We start from the raw sequence: 21,556 nt of genomic DNA, 5'->3' as shown, positions 1-21,556 counted from the left end.
TGTTTTTGTTAGTCTGATCAAAATACCGTACTGACCCGCAAATAGTGAAAAATAAATGTGTCCTACCTTGGAGGATGAAGGGCAAGTATCACTGGGCAATTGGGGACATCTCCTGTTACTCCATACAAGTGCAGAATTTGGGGATTCAGAAATTAAAATTGAAAAGAAAAATTTTCGTGAATACATTCATACTCACATGGATGTAGGCTACACGAGGACGATAGGAAGAAATACAAGGAAGGTGAGGAAGGGCCGAGTCGTCCATCATCAAGGGATACTCCAAGCCAACGGTTTGCTGGAAATCCAGTTCAGATATGGAGATACTCGGGTGAATACGGACGGGCTGGAATCACACGCACCTTTGCCATAACTGACGATACCCACCTGAACTCCGCTAACCATTAGGGGACCACCACTATCGCCCTATGTGTTGAGAATTTTAAATAAAAATGAATAAAATAAAAATGCGAGTACTGGTGAAACAGCTGAAATTGTTTGGATTTACCAGGCACGTAGTTTGGCTGCGCAATCCCTTAGCGCACATCTTAAAAACAGCATTAAAATCGGTGGGGTACTGTTTGAGGCAGTTTGCAGTAGTTTGAATTGTAAGGTTCGCTTTCAACAAGAACCACGAAAAACTGCCTGTCAATTGAATTGAAATTAAGTCTGAGTTTGAGCGTGCCCATTAAAAACTTTCGATAGTTGTAAAGTTGTGTATAAACCTGATTGTGTTGCCCCCCATCCAGTAGCGACGGCTGTCTTGTTCTGGTAAGTACTAAAAGTTGATGAATTGGCTGGTTTCGTGGGAAGTGAGCTGAACCGGATGTTTTTCAGTGGCGAACTCAAAACCACAATGGCAATGTCGTGATCCTAGGAAGATAATTAATTTTGTTGAAAAGATTTAACCGTCGTTAGTTATTAATTGAACACTAGATTCATTCTACGACGAACTTATTGATTCCCCACATCATGCCACCTTCGATTGCAACAGTTTGTCTTGTTTTGTTTGTTTTTTTCTTTTTCGTCACATTTGGTTATCAATTGGTCAAGTTCATCTGCAGCTTCGTAACTTATAGGTCTTTTACACATGTATGATAAACTTGATTACTGATTATGAACAAATGAACAATGTGATTAACACAGGACACTAAGCTTAGACAATTTTCAACTTCCCCCTGATTTTCTTTTTTGTTAAATTAAAACAATCCATGTCAATATTTACCTTAAATAAACATTCAAAATGTGCTGAATGTTATTGGATATTTGAGGCTTATGTATCTTCGATCCTATGGGAGAAAAATAAATTGGGTTTAGTTTAGACATCAGTCGGCTGTTGAATTATTATGAAAATGAACTGTGTTTGAATACTTCATGTGAGACACAAGATTAAAAAAAGAAATAGTTAATAGTATCACAAAGTAGCCTACGTATGATAATCAAACCATTTTAACATCTACATGTAGATGGCATGGGAAAAGGTATTCACAAGAAAACAAAATGTGGACCAGAGCTAGTATAGTAAGCAATATTTCCAGGATTTCATACCCTAAACACATATAAAATTCACTTACATGGAGAAGCAAATGGTAGCAGCCAACGGGTTAACTAATAAAAATGAACAATACCAAAAATGAAGATCCACGATGGGGATCTTGCATGCTCTGTAAAAAATATATTACAATTTACATGTAAAATTGATAAAGCATGTAAATCTTTACCTTCTCTGAGAAGCACACTGAAATGTCCATGATGAAAATACTGTAAAAACGGAATTCACAGCAACCAACAGCGAACAGCATTACTCCACCTTTTGAGATAAATTTCGTGATGCTAAAGTAAGTGTCATGAAGTATTGCAGTAGCTTGGTGATAGGTGATATTGATGCTTATTACCTTTATCATATGGGTGATGAATTTAGAAAGGCATTTGACGTGGTGTGGTTGTTGTGGTAGCAGTAATGGGAAAATATCTTATCTCCACACATTTGTATTCCACTGTATGTGGGCTTCAAACTTTTTAGGCTTTTGACAGCATGAGGATCTAATGGATGGAAAGTTTCTTGGCGCTCATCAGTAAAAACTTGTTGGAATGACTGACAGTAGCCTATGCATCTAGAATTTGAAGAAATAAGTTACTATAATATAATAATAAGGAAACTAGGTCAAGATAAACCTGAAAAAGATACGAAGTTCAACTCGGTATTTGAAAACACAGGAATTTAAGTATAAATTAGCAACAATTTGTTTCGCCCATTCCGCCCAAATTTTGCCTCGTTTCACGATGTAGGAACAACATGGCCGACACTGCCGACATCTAGTAGTCAAGTTTTGAATCTTAAGTTAGTTGCACTTGCACAGTCACAGACTCAGCAGTCAGCATGCGCTCACAGTCACAGACTGACAGACAATATGACATTACAGTCTACAGATTACACGTCGTAACTTTCATAAGTTATAACTGATAACTTCAAAACAAATTCTAAAAAGGGAAAAAAAACTATTGGCCTCCGGATCCCGGGGGCCAATAACCATTTTAGCTGTTATGCTTTTAGCTGTATAGCTTGTAGCAAATTATGCATGAGTATGAGTTGGCCTCCTATATTATGTTGTGTAACTGTTAAATAGTCCTAGTATGTGTAATTTTCTACTAAATACGGGAAAATAAATTAATTCAATCTGAAATTGCGCTTTCTTAAATTTCACTTTTGTATCTTACAGCTTTGCTGGAGCAAATCAAACCGCTAGGTGCTCTGCCTGCAGTCTGACGTTGCGCTACTGTATTATTCTTTTGCCTCTTGGTGTAGTATTGAATCTCCCGGAGCAACGTCAGCCCCTTTCTACCCCATTTAATCATTTATGACTGCTGGGCTACTACCCCCGTCAGAGGCGCTGCGGCCAGATTGTTTTGGATATTCTTTTCTTTGACGTTTTGTCATTCGATTTCTTTCGTGCAGCGTGTGAATATGTTTGTGAGTGATTCAGTGTGAGAATTTGTGACAACACATATTCGGATTTATTTAATGGATTCCTGTTTTACACACACGTTAAACGGTGAGTTCCCTTCTTATTCTCTTATTCTTTTCTACTTATAAAATAGATATTTGGGCATGTGTAGCTAATTTGCTTTAGATTTTTGATAGATGTGGCCGTTATATTAAAACATTTTTGGAACGACTTCTTTGTATACATGAAATGTGTGCAGACTACAGAGGTAGGCCTAAATAAATTTACAAGTTCAACTTTATTTTCAAATCACTCATTTGTTATAGGCCTACTGTTTATTTTCAGGCGGTGCAAATTTTTAGCAAATTTCTGATGTGGAGAAATGGTTGGTTAAAAAAGGAAATGCTTTCGGGTACTCAGGACGCGGATATAAAACGAGAAGGAGAAACTATTAAACAATCAAATCAAACGAAAGATGCGAATGAAAAACAAAATAAAAGATGACAAACGAGAAAACTGACAAGTCAAGGAATAATTCAGAAGAATATGACAGAAAATCAGAGAATAAAGAAAACATCCAACACAATTACGACTCAAACAGTTGGGATGACGTAGGTAGTGTCAGTTCAATTATTTCAGAGAAAATGGCAAACGATCTCGATGGTTCCAACAAGGTCAACATTTCTAAGGAAGACGCGGAGAAAATATTACAAGAAAGTAGAGACCACGTCCAATGGGACGGAGAGAAATTTGTGCCCAAACCGATGCAATTGAGCCCAATCAATTTGGCCAAATTTCGTGATTCCCCAATCGTTTCAGCGGATCGCAACGTTCGTGTCCGTTACACGACCGCTGAACTGTCGTCAGCAATAAAAATGATGGAACACGCAGAATTGACTGTCACTCCCACCTCGTGTGAAGATCTGCAGAGAATGGGACACAAACTGAGCGGATTTTATTCCGTCAAGGGATCGAAGAAGATGGAAACCGTTTACTGTGATCTCTATCCCAATCAAAATGGTACGGTGACGTGTTTTTCTTTCAATTGTCATTGTTTGATCTAAATCATTTTTGTTTACAGACTAAACAGAAATGGATCGGATACGCAGACGTAGATTCGGCGCCCGTCCATTTCTACGTGCAGAGAAATTCTGATTTTCAAACACAATGAACTCCAATTCCGGTCGATTTGGCGGTGGTGAACGAAGGTAATGCCATGAATTAGACATCGGACTATTCTCTATTCTTGACATTTCTTCTCATTTGCAGGAGTGGCGAAACTTTTACCTTCATCTTGGAAGATGTTTGATTCTTCTCCTATTTTTTGAACAGGAATCGAATCGGGGTAATGTTGTCGAGAATCAGAGCCCTGTTGATCAATGGAGTCCGTTTACGGTTTACCCTCAGTCGACGATGAATCAATTCCCGGATGCCGCCGCCGGACGTCCTGGCAGAAGAATGGCGTGTCCGCCGAGCCGAAAAAGGAAGGCAGCAAATTGATTGCGGTTGTTGAATCTAGAAAAAGAAAAAAACACTTTGTTTACACAAAGTGGAAGTACAAACGGAAAACAAAAGACGAAAGTCTTTGGCGAAACTATATAGTAAAACGTGATGTGGTTGGCTTTAAGGTCGAGAATGGATGGAGGAACATATCGATTGTTACATCATATAGGACGTGTACCTACCTGTACGGTATATGATAATAGATTGTCGGTTTCGGGAGTGTTCACGGGTGGTGGAAAAGGAGCCAAGGGAATAAGAAGATGATCACAAGGGCACGCCTCAAAAACAATACTTTTCCTTGCTCGGATTTCTAATCGTGATCGTGAGAGGGGGTGAAGTTAATGGGACGTTTTAAGCCGCAATTTGGGCAGATTTTAATTGTTCATCATCCTCTCATAGTGAGGACTGCCGACTGGGTTGTCTAGTAAATAATAGTTATGCACGTCAACTATATTTGTCTGCTGGACATACCATGCCATGACATACCCGTGCCCACACATTGTGTGGGCATGGATGGATTCCGATAAGCGCATTGACTTTGTTGCGTTATCTCGAGCTCATCAACTCATCCAATCATTCCCGCAAGAGCCAACAACTTCCGAGGTTATTTAATACCGACAATGTTCCCATTACAAAAAAACATAAGGGCCACACATAAATGAAATTGTCTTCCGGCCACCCGAAAAATGAAAGAAAGTCGACACTCACCCTCATCTAAGATCTGTCGAGATCGTCGTCACGAACTCCTCCCGCTGCAATAAAAAGAAAAACATAAAAATGAAATTGCAGCTTTTTTAATTGTTTGCCAAACGATGACATTTTGATTTGCAACTGCGTGGGTTTCGGGCGAAAGGGCAAATCTAGCAGCAAAGATAAAACGAAGAAAGTGATAATGATTGATGAACGACGTTGGTTTCTAAATTAAACTCGGAAATGGGATCGGATGTGTAAATCTGACCAAAGACTCTGCGGCTTTTTCAAGTTCATATTCGGCTCTCTGGCACCACAAAACTACCAAAGTTAGACCGACAGTTCTATGTAACATTTGAGTGATGGGTTCGGGTCAGCGACCGAATCTTGGCGTTCGAGGCTAACCAACAACTTGGCATACAAATGAGCCGGTAAATAAAGTCCTCGAGAAAAAGTGGAAACAAGGACGAAGTGGATTCGATCTGTTTGAGTTTACGGTCAAACTCTTTGTACCTGGACAGATGAAAGGTACAATCGCCTTTCTGGAAGTTGAAACCTGGATAGGTGCGGCCGCCGTTGAGCGGCGTTGGGTTCGTGCATAATCGAGTCCGTTTCTGAGTCCCGCAACCAGCAAGAGGTTGGTATGGCCGGAAATAAGAGTTCATCGTGTTTGAAAATCAGAATTTCTCTGCACGTAGAAATGGACGGACGCCGAATCGACGTCAGTGTATCCGATCCATTTCTGTTTAGTCTGTAAACAAAAATGATTTAGATCAAACAATGACAATTGAAAGAAAAACACGTCACCGTACCATTTTGATTGGGATAGAATTCACAGTAAACGGTTTCCATCTTCTTCGATCCCTTGACGGAATAAAATCCGCTCAGTTTGTGTCCCATTCTCTGCAGATCTTCACACGAGGTGGGAGTGACAGTCAATTCTGCGTGTTCCATCATTTTGATTGGCGCCGACAGTTCAGCGGTCGTGTAACGGACACGAACGTTGCGATCCTGAAACGATTGGGGAATCACGAAATTTGGCCAAATTGGGCTGAGTTGCATCGGTTTGGGCACAAATTTCTCTCCGTCCCATTGAACGTGGTCTCTACTTTCTTGTAATATTTTTTCCACCTCTTGCCATTTCTCCACTTTTTTCAAACATGTCCGCCAGTTATTTCCGTGTTTCCCTGTCCTCTGTCCTCATGAGAAGTTTGCTCAAATATGCACCGCCTGAAAATAAACAGGATAAAAAAATGAGTGATTTGATTAATAAAGTTGAAGTTGTAAATTTATTTAGACCTACCTCTGCACACATTTCATGTACGAAAAGCAGTCGTTCCAATCATGGCATCAGCTGAAAATGTTTTAAAATAACGGCCCCCAACTATAAAAAAATATAAAGCAAATTAGTTACACATGTCCAAATAACTTTGACGGATTCGATTCCGGGAAATCACAGTGGTGAAAGGAGTGAAAATGCAAACGGCGTAGAGATAAAGAATAATATGTTTGATCATTTCAAAGTTGAAAGTGATCATCGCGAACAGAAGCACCTTTTATTAATGCACAATAAAAAGTTGTTGCCCGGGTCCTTGTTCTTGAACGAAAACTGTCGTTCGACACGGCCACCGCGCCCAGCTTTTTTGACTCGAAAGGAATTTTGTTGCGAATAAATTGAGCGGGCCGCCCCTCCTCCAAGGGAGAGTTCTCAACTTTTCTTGACTAAAAAAAAACGCTCACGCTCTCTTTGATTCTTTTGTTTTTCTTCTTTCCCTACAGAGTCGTTAAATGACAAGAAGAAGTAGAAACCAACAAACAGACAAGGCTTGTAGTATGCTAATCAGGTAGCTCCGTAACACACAGTTAAAAGTGTTCCCATCATCACCGTGGCGTATAGCAAATTGATTGTGTTGGGAGCAAATCCCTCGCTATTCTGGCCACGCCCCGTGTGCATTTCACCTGTTCAATTGGTGATAAAGGTCACTGGCGATCTTAAAAAACATATTGAAAATAAAAAAAAAAATAATATTAATACCCAATACCATGAGTGGGTTAGTGACGGACGAAAAAGAAAGGAAAATGGATGCCGATCCATATTCGAGATGTGGGGGGGGGGGGGAAACAAGGAGAAGGGGAGATAGTCTGTCACGACTCCGTCCTTTCTCAATCCTAGACACAAACAAACACCAGTGTTATCGCTGCTTCCAATCAAGCCCCAATTTCTATGATGCGTCAATCGAAAGGTCATCGCCATGTTGAAAAAGTGATCATTACCCAGGCGACATCTGAATAGGACTCTGCCCATCCCAAAAAACTAAAAAAAAATAAAAATAAAAAAAATATAGGGCCATGCAAAAAGAAGAAAAAGGAAATTTCTAATAAGACATGAGCGGCCGGTGCTGGTATGTTGACGTTTTTATCGCATCAGGCATGCTGATAATTTCATGTTTTGCAAAGCGAGAAGGAATTCGAGATTTGAGCGTGATTCGACATCGAGGTGCGGTCAGGGCAACCAGCAGCCAAAATGACAACGACAGCAGCGGATGTCTTTTTTTTTTTCGAAAAAATAAAACAATTTCTCTTTCTAGAAGATATGCCAAGGGCAGGTAACATTCGCCCATGGCGAATACAAACCTTTAATACAAAAATAAAAAATGTCTCAAGGGCAAGGCGACGAGGTCGCACTATCTCGCGAACTATTTAGGAAAGAATATTAGACGACAGCGGTGACACCCTATCCAGCAGCGTATATCGTTATCTATTAATTGCCTCTCCATCTTATACGTCAGGCGAGTAAATGAGCGGGAGCATCAACTGCAACCCAATCCTTTTCAGTAGGTTGGAGGTTATAGTCGCTCGGTTCATCCGTGATACGTTTCATTAACCATAAAACGAAGGAAAGAAAGAAATACAATAAAAATTAATAATAAAAGGATGAGGGCGATAGGAAGTCGTGTGCTTCGATGGGAATGAGACAACCGGTCGGTTTTTTTCCAATTACAATTCAAAGAAAAGAATAAAGAAAAAACAAAATAAAACTTGTGTGATGAGCCATAAGAGGCCAATGACGACGTACTACGCGGCATTTCTGGACGTTTCTTATTTATAAAGATAAAAGATGAAAATTTAAAAAAAAAAAAATGGAAAATTGAAAATAAATAAAAAACGGACGACATTTGTAGGCACATGAACCTCCACATTTGCTGAGAAATTTTCCGTTCATTGTGAAAAACAAAACAAAAATTCGCTCGTTTTCTCACTTGACACATTTTCCGCACTCGTTTGAATCTGACGTTTGTGCAATTGACTCGATTTTGAATGCGAGTACCCCGGCCGACAGAGAAGCGCTCGACGGCTCAGTGGAAACGCCATTGTCACTAAGTCGAGAATGAAATTGAAAAATAACCCGCCACATAATGATGAAATCGCCAGGTGTTGACCGAACAAAGTCCAATCCAGATTTCAAGGTCTGCCTTTATTTTGTCGTGATCCATAAAACTCACAAACTCACTCGCACACACACGCGATCGTCATTGTTTTGTAAGCTTCTCATATCTAACGAAAACAAACGGGTACGAATCAATGGAGCCTTCAATAACCTTTGTCATTTATTTTAAATAACAATCGGGAAATTTTATGGTGGATAGTGGACTCAATAAATAAACTTCAACCAACCAAACAAACAAGCAAAAGTCCAAAAGTTAATCCCAAAAGGAAAACCGTCAGTCGCAATATGATGCAACAGTTGGATTGTCGAGTATGATATTCCTCCCTTTGAAATTGTGTCTACCATCCCGCCGAATCCCACAGAGGAAACAAAAAAGAAGCGAGTATTATAGATTAGAGTGAAAGTCGCCTATGACGAAAAGAGAGAGAGACGCAACTCCCAAATTTCACACTCGCCAAGTGCATACCACCACCACACGACACATTTTTATATAAGGTGTGGGGATTTATAGAGGAAACGTTCTCCGCGCATAGCGACAATAAAAAAAACCCCGCTTACTTATCTAATGTAAAATGGCCACATTAATAAATAAGCGACTTACCTAATAGCAACGGGACGTCCCATCACATCTCGTTTTCGGCTGTCTCGGAGAAACTTCAAATTGTCTTGACCTCCAAAGATGAACGCAGGTCCTTGGAACAACCTAAATATAAAAAAAAAAAAAAATAATACAAAACATCAAAATGAGAACAAGATCAAAATTCACCTTTGAGAGAGAATAAAAGATAAAAAAACAAAGGAATGCCATCAAGGCTGTCGTGAAAAAACGGGTGGATTAACACACACACAGCAAACGTACACACATACATTTCCATTTTGATCAAAGGTTCAGACTTGGTGCAAAGTCTGAAGTGATCTCTCGCCTATCTTGTTTGCCTCCTCGTTTGCTTTTCTCTTTACAAAACAGAAATGTCGGGGATTAAAAACAGAGAGAACAAGTTGAGTGAACGACGGAGACATGGGCGATAACCTCCTAAGTTAATAAGCGTAATAACAGCGATAATCTCCCGAGAGCAAACGCAATACACACACACACACACGCGCGCGCGCCATTTGGAACTGATAAGCCAAAAGACTCCCGCGGGTGGTCCCTTTTCCTTTTTAACGCATACCATTTTGATAATTTTGGTTGTTCTGTTTTTCGTGTGTAACCCACGTCTATCCCGAGGATAGAGCTAGCCGCTAGCGTGAAACCCCCAACGTCCAATCAGCCCCAAAAAACAAATGCAATGTACAAATAGGCTGATGAAAAAGTGAAAAAAAGACTCACCCAATTTCTGATAATCTCCAGCAGAAGATGATCAAAAAAAAAGTTTCTCGCAGAAAAACGGGGGGAGTGTAGGAATAGAGGACAGCGGCAAATAATGGACGGACGAGCGATGAGAGCCCATCGTGAACAGTTTCCCCGTTCACGATGGGGTCTAATGACCGACTAAACTACGCAGCTAAAAAGAACGATGGGCTTTTACTAATACCTACTCGGAGCCCAGCCCTGACAGAAAAATAGTCGTGGGGACGATAAGAGGCCAGGGAAAATAAAATAAATGAGATAAAGAAAAACAAACAGACACACCCAAGGGCTCCTTTCTGGATGAATATCGAAGACAGTGGCGCATGCGCAGCTCTCTCTCTTACGTCACAAAATTCCTTCCTTTCTCTCCTCTATTAGGTGTGTACCTCCCGCCAGCATGGCCTGAGGTATAAAAGCAGAAAAAATAATCAAAAATCCAACTTTTCTTTCTCCTTCTCTCTCCCGACATCTTTGCAAGTTTTTTTAAATTTTCCCATCATTGGAGCACCAACAAAAGCCGATAATGCAGGGCAGCCATCTTTGAACGTCCATAACCTTCAAAAGCTGGAACACGCGCCGACTCTTTTGTCAACTTCCCCCATCCCCAATGCATACCGTATTCCGCTAATTCGAACGCCCACATGCCTCTCACCGAACAATCAATTGACACAACACACACGACAACGTGCAGCCCCTATCAGTGGGATTTGGGAGCTTTTAAAAATGTGTTCCACATTACACGTTGTCTCAATCAGGGCTTCTTAACTACTGGATGGATTGAGTTGGACGCAGAGGTGGGCTTGGCTTTGGCTTGGATGGTCTATCCAGACACAAATGACATGTTAGACAAGAACTTATTACACAAGCACATGTTTACCTCTGCTTCCTGGAAGTTTGCTGCATGCTTTTTAGCTGGAAGTGGAAACCATAGTACATCACTACTTGAGTGACACAATCGACTGCTTTGGAAGTACCAATTACTCAAGAGCCAAGAGAGAACCTGTAAAATGAAAGATATACAATCATCTTGTTTGTAAGTTATTGTCATCAATGTTCTTAATGTGGTAGTAAAATAATAGTGTTATAGTGCTTATTACCTGTTGCATATTCATCCAAAATTTAGGGATGTAAAGCCAATGTTTGGTAGCAAAAGCTGTGGCTGATACCTAATAGGGAAACAGAACAGCCAAAATATCTAGAATCTAGGAATAGTAAAATAACACAGATTCATGATCATTATTCATCATCAGCTGTCAAATTTGGCTTAGAAGATATAAAACGGCAATCGGTCGTATTTGAATGAATAAAATTCTAGTAGACACGCAGATATTCAAACTCGACTGCTATAGCCTTTTAAAAATGAGCATATTGGGAAATAAGATGGTCTGTTTTAATCAATGACCGTGTCAAGTCGCCTGTCGATAACCTCGACACGAAATTCAAGTGCGACGTGTTCGGTTTTCACGAAATATTTTCCACGCTATCGAGTCGCGAAGACGAAAGAAAAAAGTCACATAAATAGAACCAAAGTCTCATGAGTCTCATTTCAAACATGTTGGGAAAATGCCAGCATTTTTGAATATTTAATACGATTTTTTTAAACAAAAATAGAAAACGGCGCACCTAATAAAATCATAAAATTCGAGCGAATATCGTCTCAAGTGCATCTGATGTGCTCACATATTTTCATGACCGTCTACACAAATAAGGTATAGACCTCTATTTCATTAATTTGATGATTTCAAAATTTCTTATTTTTTTATTGTCCGTGTGTTCGTTATCAAATTCGTAATTATTCACATTACAAATAAAAAGAGAAAAATTTAACGAGAAGAATAAACTAAGACCCCCCCCCCCCCCCCAAAAATCAACAGATATATAGAAGCAGTTCATTTTGAGCATCATATCGTCTGTCATTTCTAGGAATCCAGTAGAACATAACGAGCTACAGGATTATCAGACCATACGACGTGGCAAGTGGGATGGGACCTTTGGATCGGGCGGATTTGGGCAACAATTAATCAACTAACCGGCAGTATAGACAGCGGATTTGTTGATGCACCCGAAATGTTATTACTCGTATCACTTGGCCAGGAATATTCAATTACATTTCTGTTGATACTAGTCTTTCATCCACTCGCTGCTGGATCGCGAAAATCAATAATAAATAAATCAATAATTTAATCTGGGAACCTGACACACTTGCACACGCAATGCTGCCGAAACCCTACACAAAAACCCATTCGAGTGAATCTGCCCAATTTTTCAGTATAAATACGCAGTCATTTGTGAATTCATATTCAGTTTCAAACTTACACATCAACGTCAAGTCGTGTCAATATTTCTTGTTAATTCGTCGTTAATTACATCGATACATAAGGTAGACCTTTTTTCTAGTTTTATACAACGATATTGACTTCAAAGATTTGAATTTTTGTGAATTATAAAATTACCCTCCAGGCCTCCACCGAAGATGACAAACATCCTCGCCATCATTTTGGCTTATTTGGCCGTTTGCTGCAACTGCCAGTCAAACAACCCCGTTGCTTCATCTTCTTCCTGGGCGAAACTGAAAATCTCACCGGACACTTTAAGTTCCATGGAGTACGGCAACTTTCTCGTTGAAATTTACGAACGCGCCAATAATCACGAGGCAGCAACAGCCAGCCCAACAAGGTATTTCTACTCTCCTCTCGCGCTATTGGACCACTCAAGTGCCGTTAGTTCTTACAACGTAGTGACGAAACAACAAGAGATGAGATTCCGCATTGTAATGTGGAGCAACAAAGTCCAAAAACAAGTCGTGAAATATTTGAACGAGATCGTCGGCCACGAAATTAAATCCGATCAAGTGAGAGTCCTCCCCTTGGAGAAGGTCCTTCTTACTAGTTACACACCCCCAGTGGATTTTTGGCTGAATCCATGGTGGACGTACTATGACAAGAGCAAAATTTTAAGTCTTTCTCTGACGTGTTATGACCGGAAAGTTTGCGACAAACTGGCCAATCTAATGCGGACCAACCCCGAACATTTAAACCATTTGAAACTCCTGTACAGTTTGTCATCGCAGACGTCACAAACCAAACAGGCGTATATCACCATCGACAGTATCACTTCCGGTCGATTGGTCTTGACTCTTTTAAAGAAATTTCAAATGACAAATCAGATTTATCTGACGGCCAACGACGAGAAGAAAATGTTGAAGGAAACGGCCACAAACATCCTAATGGACACATTTGATGACTCCGAGGTTTGGTCTAGAAACTCGGAAGTTCAAATTTTCAATATTTTAAAAGGATTGCTGGTCACATCCAGGACGACCATCGAAGAAGAAAGTGACAAAATCTGGGACTCTGTTTTCTGGGATGACGACAATTACCGGCCGGACAAGACGGCCAAAACTTTGAACGAAATCGTCAACAAACTGGACAAGGACTCTCAAAAGAAATTGACAGACATGTTTAAAAAAGCGGAGAAACATTCGGTCAATTCAAACAGTTGGGATGACGTGAATAGAATCAGTTCAATCATTTCAGGGAAAATGGCCAACGATTTCGATTTCGACGCCGTTAAAAAATTATTAGAAGAAAGTAGAGACCACGTCCAATGGAACGGGGAGAAGTTCGTGCCCAAACCCATTCAACTGAGCAGAATCAAATTGGCCACATTTCGTGATTCCCAATCGTTTCAGGATCGGAACGTTAGTGTCCATTACACGACCGCCGATCTGTCGGCGCCGATAAAATTTGAAGAATTCGCAGGACTGACCATCGCTGATGAACTCACAGGTTTGGAAAAAAAAAAATAAGCAAAAATTTTATTCAATTTAATTTAATTATTGGAGAAAAATTAATTATTCTTCTGGTTAACTCTCGTTTTTTTATTACGACAGATTGACCACCGAACCCATTTCCCGGGTTTCATGTTGCAGAAGGAAATTGCCGCGTCCCTTTGACTTTGAGCTTCAACATCATCATCGCGGCGACAAGATTCAAAATGCGACGTCAACACGGACATTTAGTGAAGGGAAATTTAAGGGGCTGGGAATATTATTGATATGATTTTAATTCATTGGGGGATAGGAATTTCTGTAGCAAAAATTTAATCGCCAGATATGAATATTTCTTTTTTTTAAATTTCGCTTAAATAAACATTATGAAAAAAATACGCCTGCACGCCTCGTTTTTCTTTAAGGAAGTTTTTCACAGTTTCACTATTTGAATTTGATTTTTTTCCATTTCATTATTTACTTTACGGGAAAAATTGGGGAAAATTGAAGAATCACGCTCGACATACGGTGAATGATCTGTGATATACTGCTATGGCAGTCTCTGCTCATCATCATCCATCCAGTGGAGTCTCCACCGGTCTCCACACAGGATCAATAACGTCCTCGGTGCTGGGCGTCGGTTCGACAATGCGCTTTTCGAAAGTGGAACACCTCCTCCCTCCCCGGTGAATTTAGTCGAATCGTGTCACAGGTTGCGTCCAACAGCTAAACGGCGTCTTACAAAAACATCTTGTAAGTGTTGATCGTCAAAAGAAAGAAACGAGGATGAAAGGACTAGAGTCCTATTGAAACCCTTCAATGATGTTGTCATGCGTCATATTTTCGCAACTTGTTGCAAACTAGCGATTAATGCCAAGTTAAAGCCACATGCTGCCCTAAGCCCTTTTCGACACTTTTGGCCAATGGGTAATGGCGCCGGGCAAGCATCACGTCAAGTATTATCTGTATATGTCTCCCGGTCTGGAATTGATGTCGCCTTCATGCAAGGTTGGGTTAAGCAGAGACGTCGCGATCGATTATTGCTGATCGAACGGCATGATGTGTTTGAAATTGATGAGGAATAGCCTCAACAAAAACAAGGAGGAGGGGGGGGGGGGGGGAGGGGACATTTGGACAAACACAAACACCATAGTTATCACTGCTCCCAATCAAGACCCGTCGAAGGAATCAACGAAACTGAAAAAAACAGGGGGGGGGGGGGGGGGGAGGGGAGGGAGAGATGGTTGTCATGGGAATTAACGAAACCGGACCCAATTCCTACACGTCAATAATCGAAATGTCATGGATCATTTCAGCCCAGGCGACATCTCAATACTCTGCCCGTCCCGAGAAAATTTAAAAAAAATGAAATGAAAAACATGAGCGGCCGGTGCTGGACGTATGTTGACGTTTTTATCGCATCTGGCATGCTGATTACTCGATGGACCAAACAACTTCATGTTACGCCAAGCGGATCAATGGCGACATGGCGCAGCAAAAATTAAAATTAAAAATAGCAAATCAACCGAAAAGTGAAGAAAGAGAAGGGGGAAAAATGTAATTCTTATTCATTTTTCCTTCTTTTCACTTTTCATTTTCGAACGGATGACGACGACGAAACAGCACGAGTCCCGTTTCTTTTTTACTAATAGAGTATCGCCTCCATTCTTTGTCCGTCAACATTTCTATCAGCCATTATGGGTTTAGAGTCCGGTTCAAGAAAAAGAAAACGAGATGGCCAGGTGATTGACCAAGTGATTGACCGACGTGTCCATCGATCCGATTTTTTGTTATCTTGATCAAAATCCTTAAGTGGTCGAAAGTGGTACAATATTTTTACCCGTGAATATTTATTAGCCCGTCAGGCAAATGTGCAATTTCGCTACCTTTACTGATGCTAGCCGAATGATGAGCCAAAATGAATTCATTGCGTCCCCCATCCAAAAATAAATAAAATAAAAAGACTTTGGCTCTTTTCTAGCCATCGAGATTTGAGCGTGATTCGACATCGGGGTGCGGTCAGGGCAACCAACGTTCAACAGCAGCCAAAATGATAACGACATTGGATTTTTTTTTAAACAAAACAAAAAAACAATTTCTCCTTATTGGTAGTGGTAATGTAATAGCTAGAAGCTGTCAAAATGGCAAGGCGATAGGTCGCACTATCTCGCCAACTATATTTGGAGAGCTGTAAGAGAATATTGCGGTGAAATCACTCTATCCAGCAGCGCGTATCGTTATTTATTAATTGCCTGTCTATCTTAATATACGTCAGGCAAGTAAATGCAGGAAATGAGCGGGAGCATCAACTGCAACCCAATCCTTTTCAGTGGGTTGGAGGTTATAGTCGGTCGATTCGCGTCACGTTCGCACTTGGCAGCCAAATAAAACGCCAAAGTTCCGGGAGAAAAAAAAGAAAAGAAAGACTCACAGCAGATGTATCAAATATCGCGCCATTTATCTTTCTTTCAACTGCAAAAGTCAACCAACCGCGATATGTTTCATTAACCATGAAACGAAGGAAAGAAAGAATTGAGAAAATAAAAATTAATAATAAAAGGATGAGCCGATGAGGGCGATAGAAAGTCGTGTAAAAAGACTATGTGCTAGTTGAATAGGAAAATTGTTTCGATGGGAATGAGACAACCGGATGGTTTTTTTCCAATTGCAATTCAAAGAAAAGAATAAAGAAAAAATCAAAAGAAAACGAAGATGAGCGACCAATGGCGATATGGCGTATACTACATAACCGTATTACGCGGCATTTCCGGACGTTTCTTATTAATAAAGGAAAAAAGGTATTCGATCATTTAATTCCGTTTCTTTTCAGCGGCTGAAAGAGAGGAAAAGTGACGCTGAAGAACAACGATGCGGATGAGCAAAAATTTTCCCGCGACTACGACTACGAAACCATATAGAGTGGTTCCGAACGCACCCACACACACGGCAAAATTTACTCATCACGCAACACAAACAAAAAATGAACGACATTTGTAGGCACACGAACCGCCACATTTGCTGAGAAAATTTCCGTTCTTTGTGAAAAAGAAAACAAAAATTCACACGTTTTCTCACTTGACATTTTCCCCGCTCGTTTGAATCTGACGTTAGTGCAATTGTAGGCTACGTCTACGTGGGGTTTTAGTGGAAACGTTCTCCGAGCATCACGACAGTAAAACGACTCGCTTACTTATCTTTCAACTATAAATAAGCGACTTACCTAAAAGTAACAGGACGTCCCATCACATCTCGTTTTCGGCCGTCTCGGAGAGAAACTTAAAATCGTCCTGTTCTTCATCGATGATCGTTCATAGATGAACGCAGGTCCTTGGAAATGAAATCATCTCAGCTGTGGATGTTCCGTCAGGTCAAATGCTGGGCCCTGCTGCTGTTGGCGATTGAAGAGCCGATGATTGACTTGTAAGAGACGTCGTCTAGTAGAGAGGAGCACTGGTAGATTCGAATCCAAACAGGAGACAAACAGTCGGAATGAAACATCCCAAGGGCCCTAAGTAAGATGTCGAAAGAAAAATTGAATCATTGATTCAACACCCAAAAAAAGGTTTTGATGGCGCTCGTTAATTATTTCTCATGGCAGAAACAACCTAAATATACAAAATATACAAAAGATCGGGAGATTTAAAATATTAATATATAACATTATTTCTTACTTTTTAAAATAGAAATGTCGGGGATAAAAATTAAGAGAACAAGTTTAGTGAACGACGGAGACAAGGGCGATTTTTGGGGAGGAGCCTGTGTCTGTCGCGAACATTTTGGGGGAGGAGCTTATTCATGTCACAATGCGAACACGCTGTGATTGGTCATTCGAGTCGCTGCCCAAACATGCCCAAACAAATCACCACCAGAGATGTTCTATAGCATCGCCGTGATGACGCAATGATTTAAATAATGACACGCAATGACACCTACTCTGCACGAACCTCCAGCGACGACAGGATCAGGAACGACAACAGGAGAACCAACAGAAAATGTGTATCATACCATTTAACCGAATCTGCCGCCGGAATATGAAAATCCCCCAAGTTTACAGGGACTCGGTCATCCGGTATTAAACGAGTTCGGAACATCTACCATCAATTGAGATCCGTATGTCATTAAAAACTGTTCTTCATGTCTGGATTTAAACGTATGACGATTGAATTTCTTGAAATAAATTTCAAGTTCACTTCATTTCATGTTTCAATTATTTTAATTAAACGTAGTTTATTAGTTCTATAGCTCTAATTTCATGGTAGAAATCATTTCTAACAAATGTCTAGTAACCTGATAAGGGAAACAGACTTTTCTGCCATCTTGCACCCGAGTCTCGACCTTTCAAACTTCACAACTTCTTCACAACGACTTTACAAAAATAAGATAATCGAATTAAACAAAATTTCTTTTTGAACATTTTTCGAAATAAACAAATAAATTGGAATTCAATTACAATAACAAGATTAGGCTTTTTTAAATGATGAAATGCCTAAACAAAAGTGACCATCTATGAACCATTTTGAAATATTTCGCAATCTCGATTTCGCAACCTCTGCAATCTTACCCGAGGCTTAACCAATCATCTACATACAAATCGACTTAACAAATATAAGATAGTAGCCCTGATCGAATTAAATGAAATTTCTATTTGAATAATGTTGGAAATAAATAAATGAATTAGAATTCAATTCAAATAACAAAATTTGGCAAGATTGAATTAATTTTCATGAAAGTTAAGATTTTTCGAATAATTTGATTTCTGACCGATTTTCGATTAAAAGCTTCTTTTTCGAGAAGCCATCTATGAACCGTTTTTTAAACTAAGATTTCGCAACCTCAATTTCGCAACCTCTGCTTGCACCCGAGTCTTGGCCCATCAGCCCATGAAATTCGTTCAAATCGAATTAATAAAATAAGATAATCGAATTTCATGAATTTTCTTCTTGAATAATGTTGGAAATATTTAAATGAATTAGAATTCAATGAAAATAAGCAGATTTGGCTTTTCAAAATTACGAAATACCAAACAAAAAGTGACTTTGCAATCGTTGCCGCGTCAATAATCTGATCCAAAGGTATATAGGGGGGCGACGGTCTGCCTGAATTTATATCGTTTGAATCTCTGATTCCTCAAGCCTAGACATGTATACCCAAATGTTTTACATTGTTCTCGCGCTGCTCTTTGCGATTAGTCAGCTCGGCATACCAAAAGTGCTCTTTTTAATCGGCTGCCTTCGCTGGGGTGAATTTTGGACAGAGATTATCGCTTGCTACAGTCAACTCCGTAGCTTGAACCCAGAATTGCTCAAAAATCAACCGCAGGAAGCTATTCTTACCATTGATAGTTTACCTGACGATGATCTGACGGCGAAAGATAATAAACTGGTAGCACCAGAGCCAGTTTTAGAACCCAAAGACATTATTCCGGCTGAAGTATCTCCATTCAAAGAACAACTTGAACTGGAGGAGAAAAAGTCGGTACAAGTCGACACAAAAGTCGAAAAACCCAAAGAGATCCAACTTGAAAAAGAACAGCAACTTGAGACCGGTCGAAACAACCCGGAGCTCAAGAATAACCAAACGCAGGAAGCTATTCTCACCATCGATAGCAAATTATTTGACGACAATCCAGAGCCACCAGTTTCTGAACCCGTAATAGACATTCCAACTGATATACCAGTAGACTGTAATACCGACTGTAATACCGACTGTAATACCGACTGTAATACCGAAGTAATAATACCTCCGTCTAACGAACCACTCGAAATGTTGGACGAGAGAGAGCCGGAGAGTCTGTCGATTATGCCTGAACCCATCGTCGACAGCACCGGAAATGTGACTAACGAAGATCCGGTGCTGGGGGAAACTCAACTGGATGAAATCGCGAAAGAAACGATTATACCTGAGGAAAGTGAACGAGCAGAGGAAGACCCACTAGCAGATGCTCAGTCTAATAAGATCACTGATGATAAACAATCATTGGATGAAATGAGGAGAGTCAATCGAGAGTCTCGGCCGCCAACCGAACGAGACATCATTGACGAGGTCTCAGCATTGAGCAAGATGATGGTACCGGACGAAGAGATGATTATACCTGAAGAAAGTGAACGAATTGAGGAACAGCCAGCAGCAGACGAGGCTCAATCCAAGAGCACTGCTGATGGCAACCAATTAACAGATGAGGATTCAGTCAATCGTCAATCTCCTTTGATAACGGAAGAAGAAATCGATGACGAGGCCCCCGGGTTGAGTAAATTGATGACACCAGACGAGCAAATGGAGGAGAATCAGGAGGAGGAGAAGGAAGGGAAAGAAGAGGAGGAGAAAAAAGAGGAGGAAATAGAGAAGGAGAAGGACGAGGGGGACGCGGGGGCCGAGGGGGAAGAGGAGGACTTGCTAACGGGAAATGAAAATCCGATTGAAGTCGTCAACACGCCAAAACGTGTTGAAATGAAAGTGGTGAGAGGCGCCAACTTTCCGGAAGCCAAAGATTCCGACAAATATTACGTGTCCGTGCTGGTCGAGGAAATGCGCGGAAAAATCTATTACCAGACACAGAAATTCAAATCCAAAACGATCCGCGCAAGCCAGCCGGAATGGAACAAAAACTTTACCATCCAGACTCAACATCCGGAATCGTGTCTAATGACTCTCAAAGTAAAAAAGTCGTCGATATTCGGTTTGAAGACGTCTACGGTCGGCTTCGTTAAAATGGCCGTATCCGATTTGATGCACGACGAAAACGGCCAAGTCAGTGCGCTGAAGATGCAACTGAACGACGAGTCCAACAATCCAGTGGGCGAAGCATATCTCGAGCTGGATATGAAGGTCGGTGATTTGCCGGAAGTCGTTCCCAGTCCGGCCGAAGTCAAAAGGCAAGAGCGCAAACTGAAGGCTCACAAAATCTTGTACCAGAGACACGAAGCAACACGGATGAAAGCGGAGAAAAAGAGACAAGAGAGGATGTTAATGAATGTACCAAAACCCGTGAGCGGTTCGGCCGTTTCTCGAATTGAAACGGACGAGAAAAAGCCGGAGAATATTGCCGAAACCGGAAATGTACCTAACGAAGAATCAAATGATGTGGTAACTAAATCAAATAAGAAACTGGTAGCACCAGAGCCAGTTTTGGAACCCAAAGACACTATTCCGGCTCAAGTATCTCCATTCAAAGAACAACTTGAAACGGAAGAGAAAAAGTCGGTACAAGTCGACACAAAAGTTGAAAAACCCAAAGAGATCCCGGCAATAGAACAGCAACTTGAGACGGGTCAAAACAGCCCGAAGCTCAACAATAACCAAACGCAGGAAGCTATTCTCACCATTAATGGAAGCTTATCCGGCGATAATCCAGAATCACCAGTTTCTGACCCCGTAGACATTCCGGCTGAAGTAAAAATACCTCCATCTAACGAACCACTTGAAATGTTGGACGAGAAAGTGCCGGAGAGTCTGTCGATTATGCCTGAACCCTTCGTCGACAGCACCGGAAATGTGACTAACAAAGATCCGGTGCTGGGGGAAACTCAACTGGATGAAATCGCCAAAGAAACGATTGTACCTGATGAGGAAAGTCCCGTATGAAAACGCCCCTTTGATTAATCACTGATAATTGAAGGATATAAGCTTGATTAATTTTCCAATGATTTTCGCCATCAAAATTCGGACATGATTATTACTGACTTAGCATAAATTTATCACTGAGAAATGAATGGTTTTTCTTTGATTTTCAAATCATATATTCACTTACTTTTGACTGATTTAAAGTGAAGTTTTCAATGCTTTTTTATTGATTGATTTTTCAATGCTTTTATCCAATGACTTTTTTTAGAAAATTCAAAAGCTAAATTTTACTA

General features: G+C 40.5%; 1 protein-coding gene and 2 long non-coding RNA genes across 5 annotated transcripts; 1 reads left to right on the top strand and 2 right to left on the bottom strand.

Annotated features, from left to right (window-relative positions):
* Positions 1-31: 31 nt before the first annotated feature.
* On the bottom strand, positions 32-5,204 carry LOC124316627. Its single transcript, XR_006911871.1, has 10 exons — positions 5,154-5,204; positions 2,173-4,457; positions 1,893-2,111; positions 1,719-1,830; positions 1,572-1,661; positions 1,223-1,286; positions 723-870; positions 506-642; positions 197-423; positions 32-112 (listed from the first exon to the last, which is right to left on the bottom strand). It is a non-coding gene; the product is annotated as an uncharacterized LOC124316627 (long non-coding RNA).
* Positions 5,205-5,827: 623 nt separating this feature from the next.
* On the bottom strand, positions 5,828-10,272 carry LOC124316613. 3 transcript variants are annotated; one of them, XR_006911845.1, is made up of 6 exons: positions 10,215-10,229; positions 9,914-10,135; positions 9,185-9,286; positions 6,439-6,519; positions 5,948-6,365; positions 5,828-5,886 (listed from the first exon to the last, which is right to left on the bottom strand). It is a non-coding gene; the product is annotated as an uncharacterized LOC124316613 (long non-coding RNA). The 3 variants fall into 3 exon arrangements; XR_006911847.1 differs by lacking the exon at positions 9,914-10,135 and having other exon boundaries at positions 10,215-10,272; XR_006911846.1 differs by lacking the exons at positions 9,914-10,135; positions 10,215-10,229 and adding an exon at positions 9,350-9,685.
* Positions 10,273-12,533: 2,261 nt separating this feature from the next.
* Positions 12,534-13,952, top strand: LOC124316714. Its single transcript, XM_046782659.1, has 2 exons — positions 12,534-13,722; positions 13,827-13,952. The coding sequence occupies exons 1-2, from the start codon at positions 12,534-12,536 to the stop codon at positions 13,829-13,831; spliced, it is 1,194 nt and encodes a 397-aa protein (XP_046638615.1). The 3' UTR covers positions 13,832-13,952.
* The last annotated feature ends 7,604 nt before the right edge of the window (positions 13,953-21,556 follow it).

Source organism: Daphnia pulicaria, chromosome 12 (genome assembly GCF_021234035.1).
Source record: "Daphnia pulicaria isolate SC F1-1A chromosome 12, SC_F0-13Bv2, whole genome shotgun sequence".
Classification (NCBI taxonomy): Eukaryota; Metazoa; Arthropoda; class Branchiopoda; order Diplostraca; family Daphniidae; genus Daphnia; species Daphnia pulicaria.
Note: the sequence above shows the minus strand (reverse complement) of the source record. Positions and strands in the feature narration are given on the sequence as shown.

Excerpts from the sequence above, each read along its gene's own strand:
- LOC124316714 (XM_046782659.1), top strand. The coding sequence starts at position 12,534 with ATGGAGTACGGCAACTTTCTCGTTGAAATTTACGAACGCGCCAATAAT.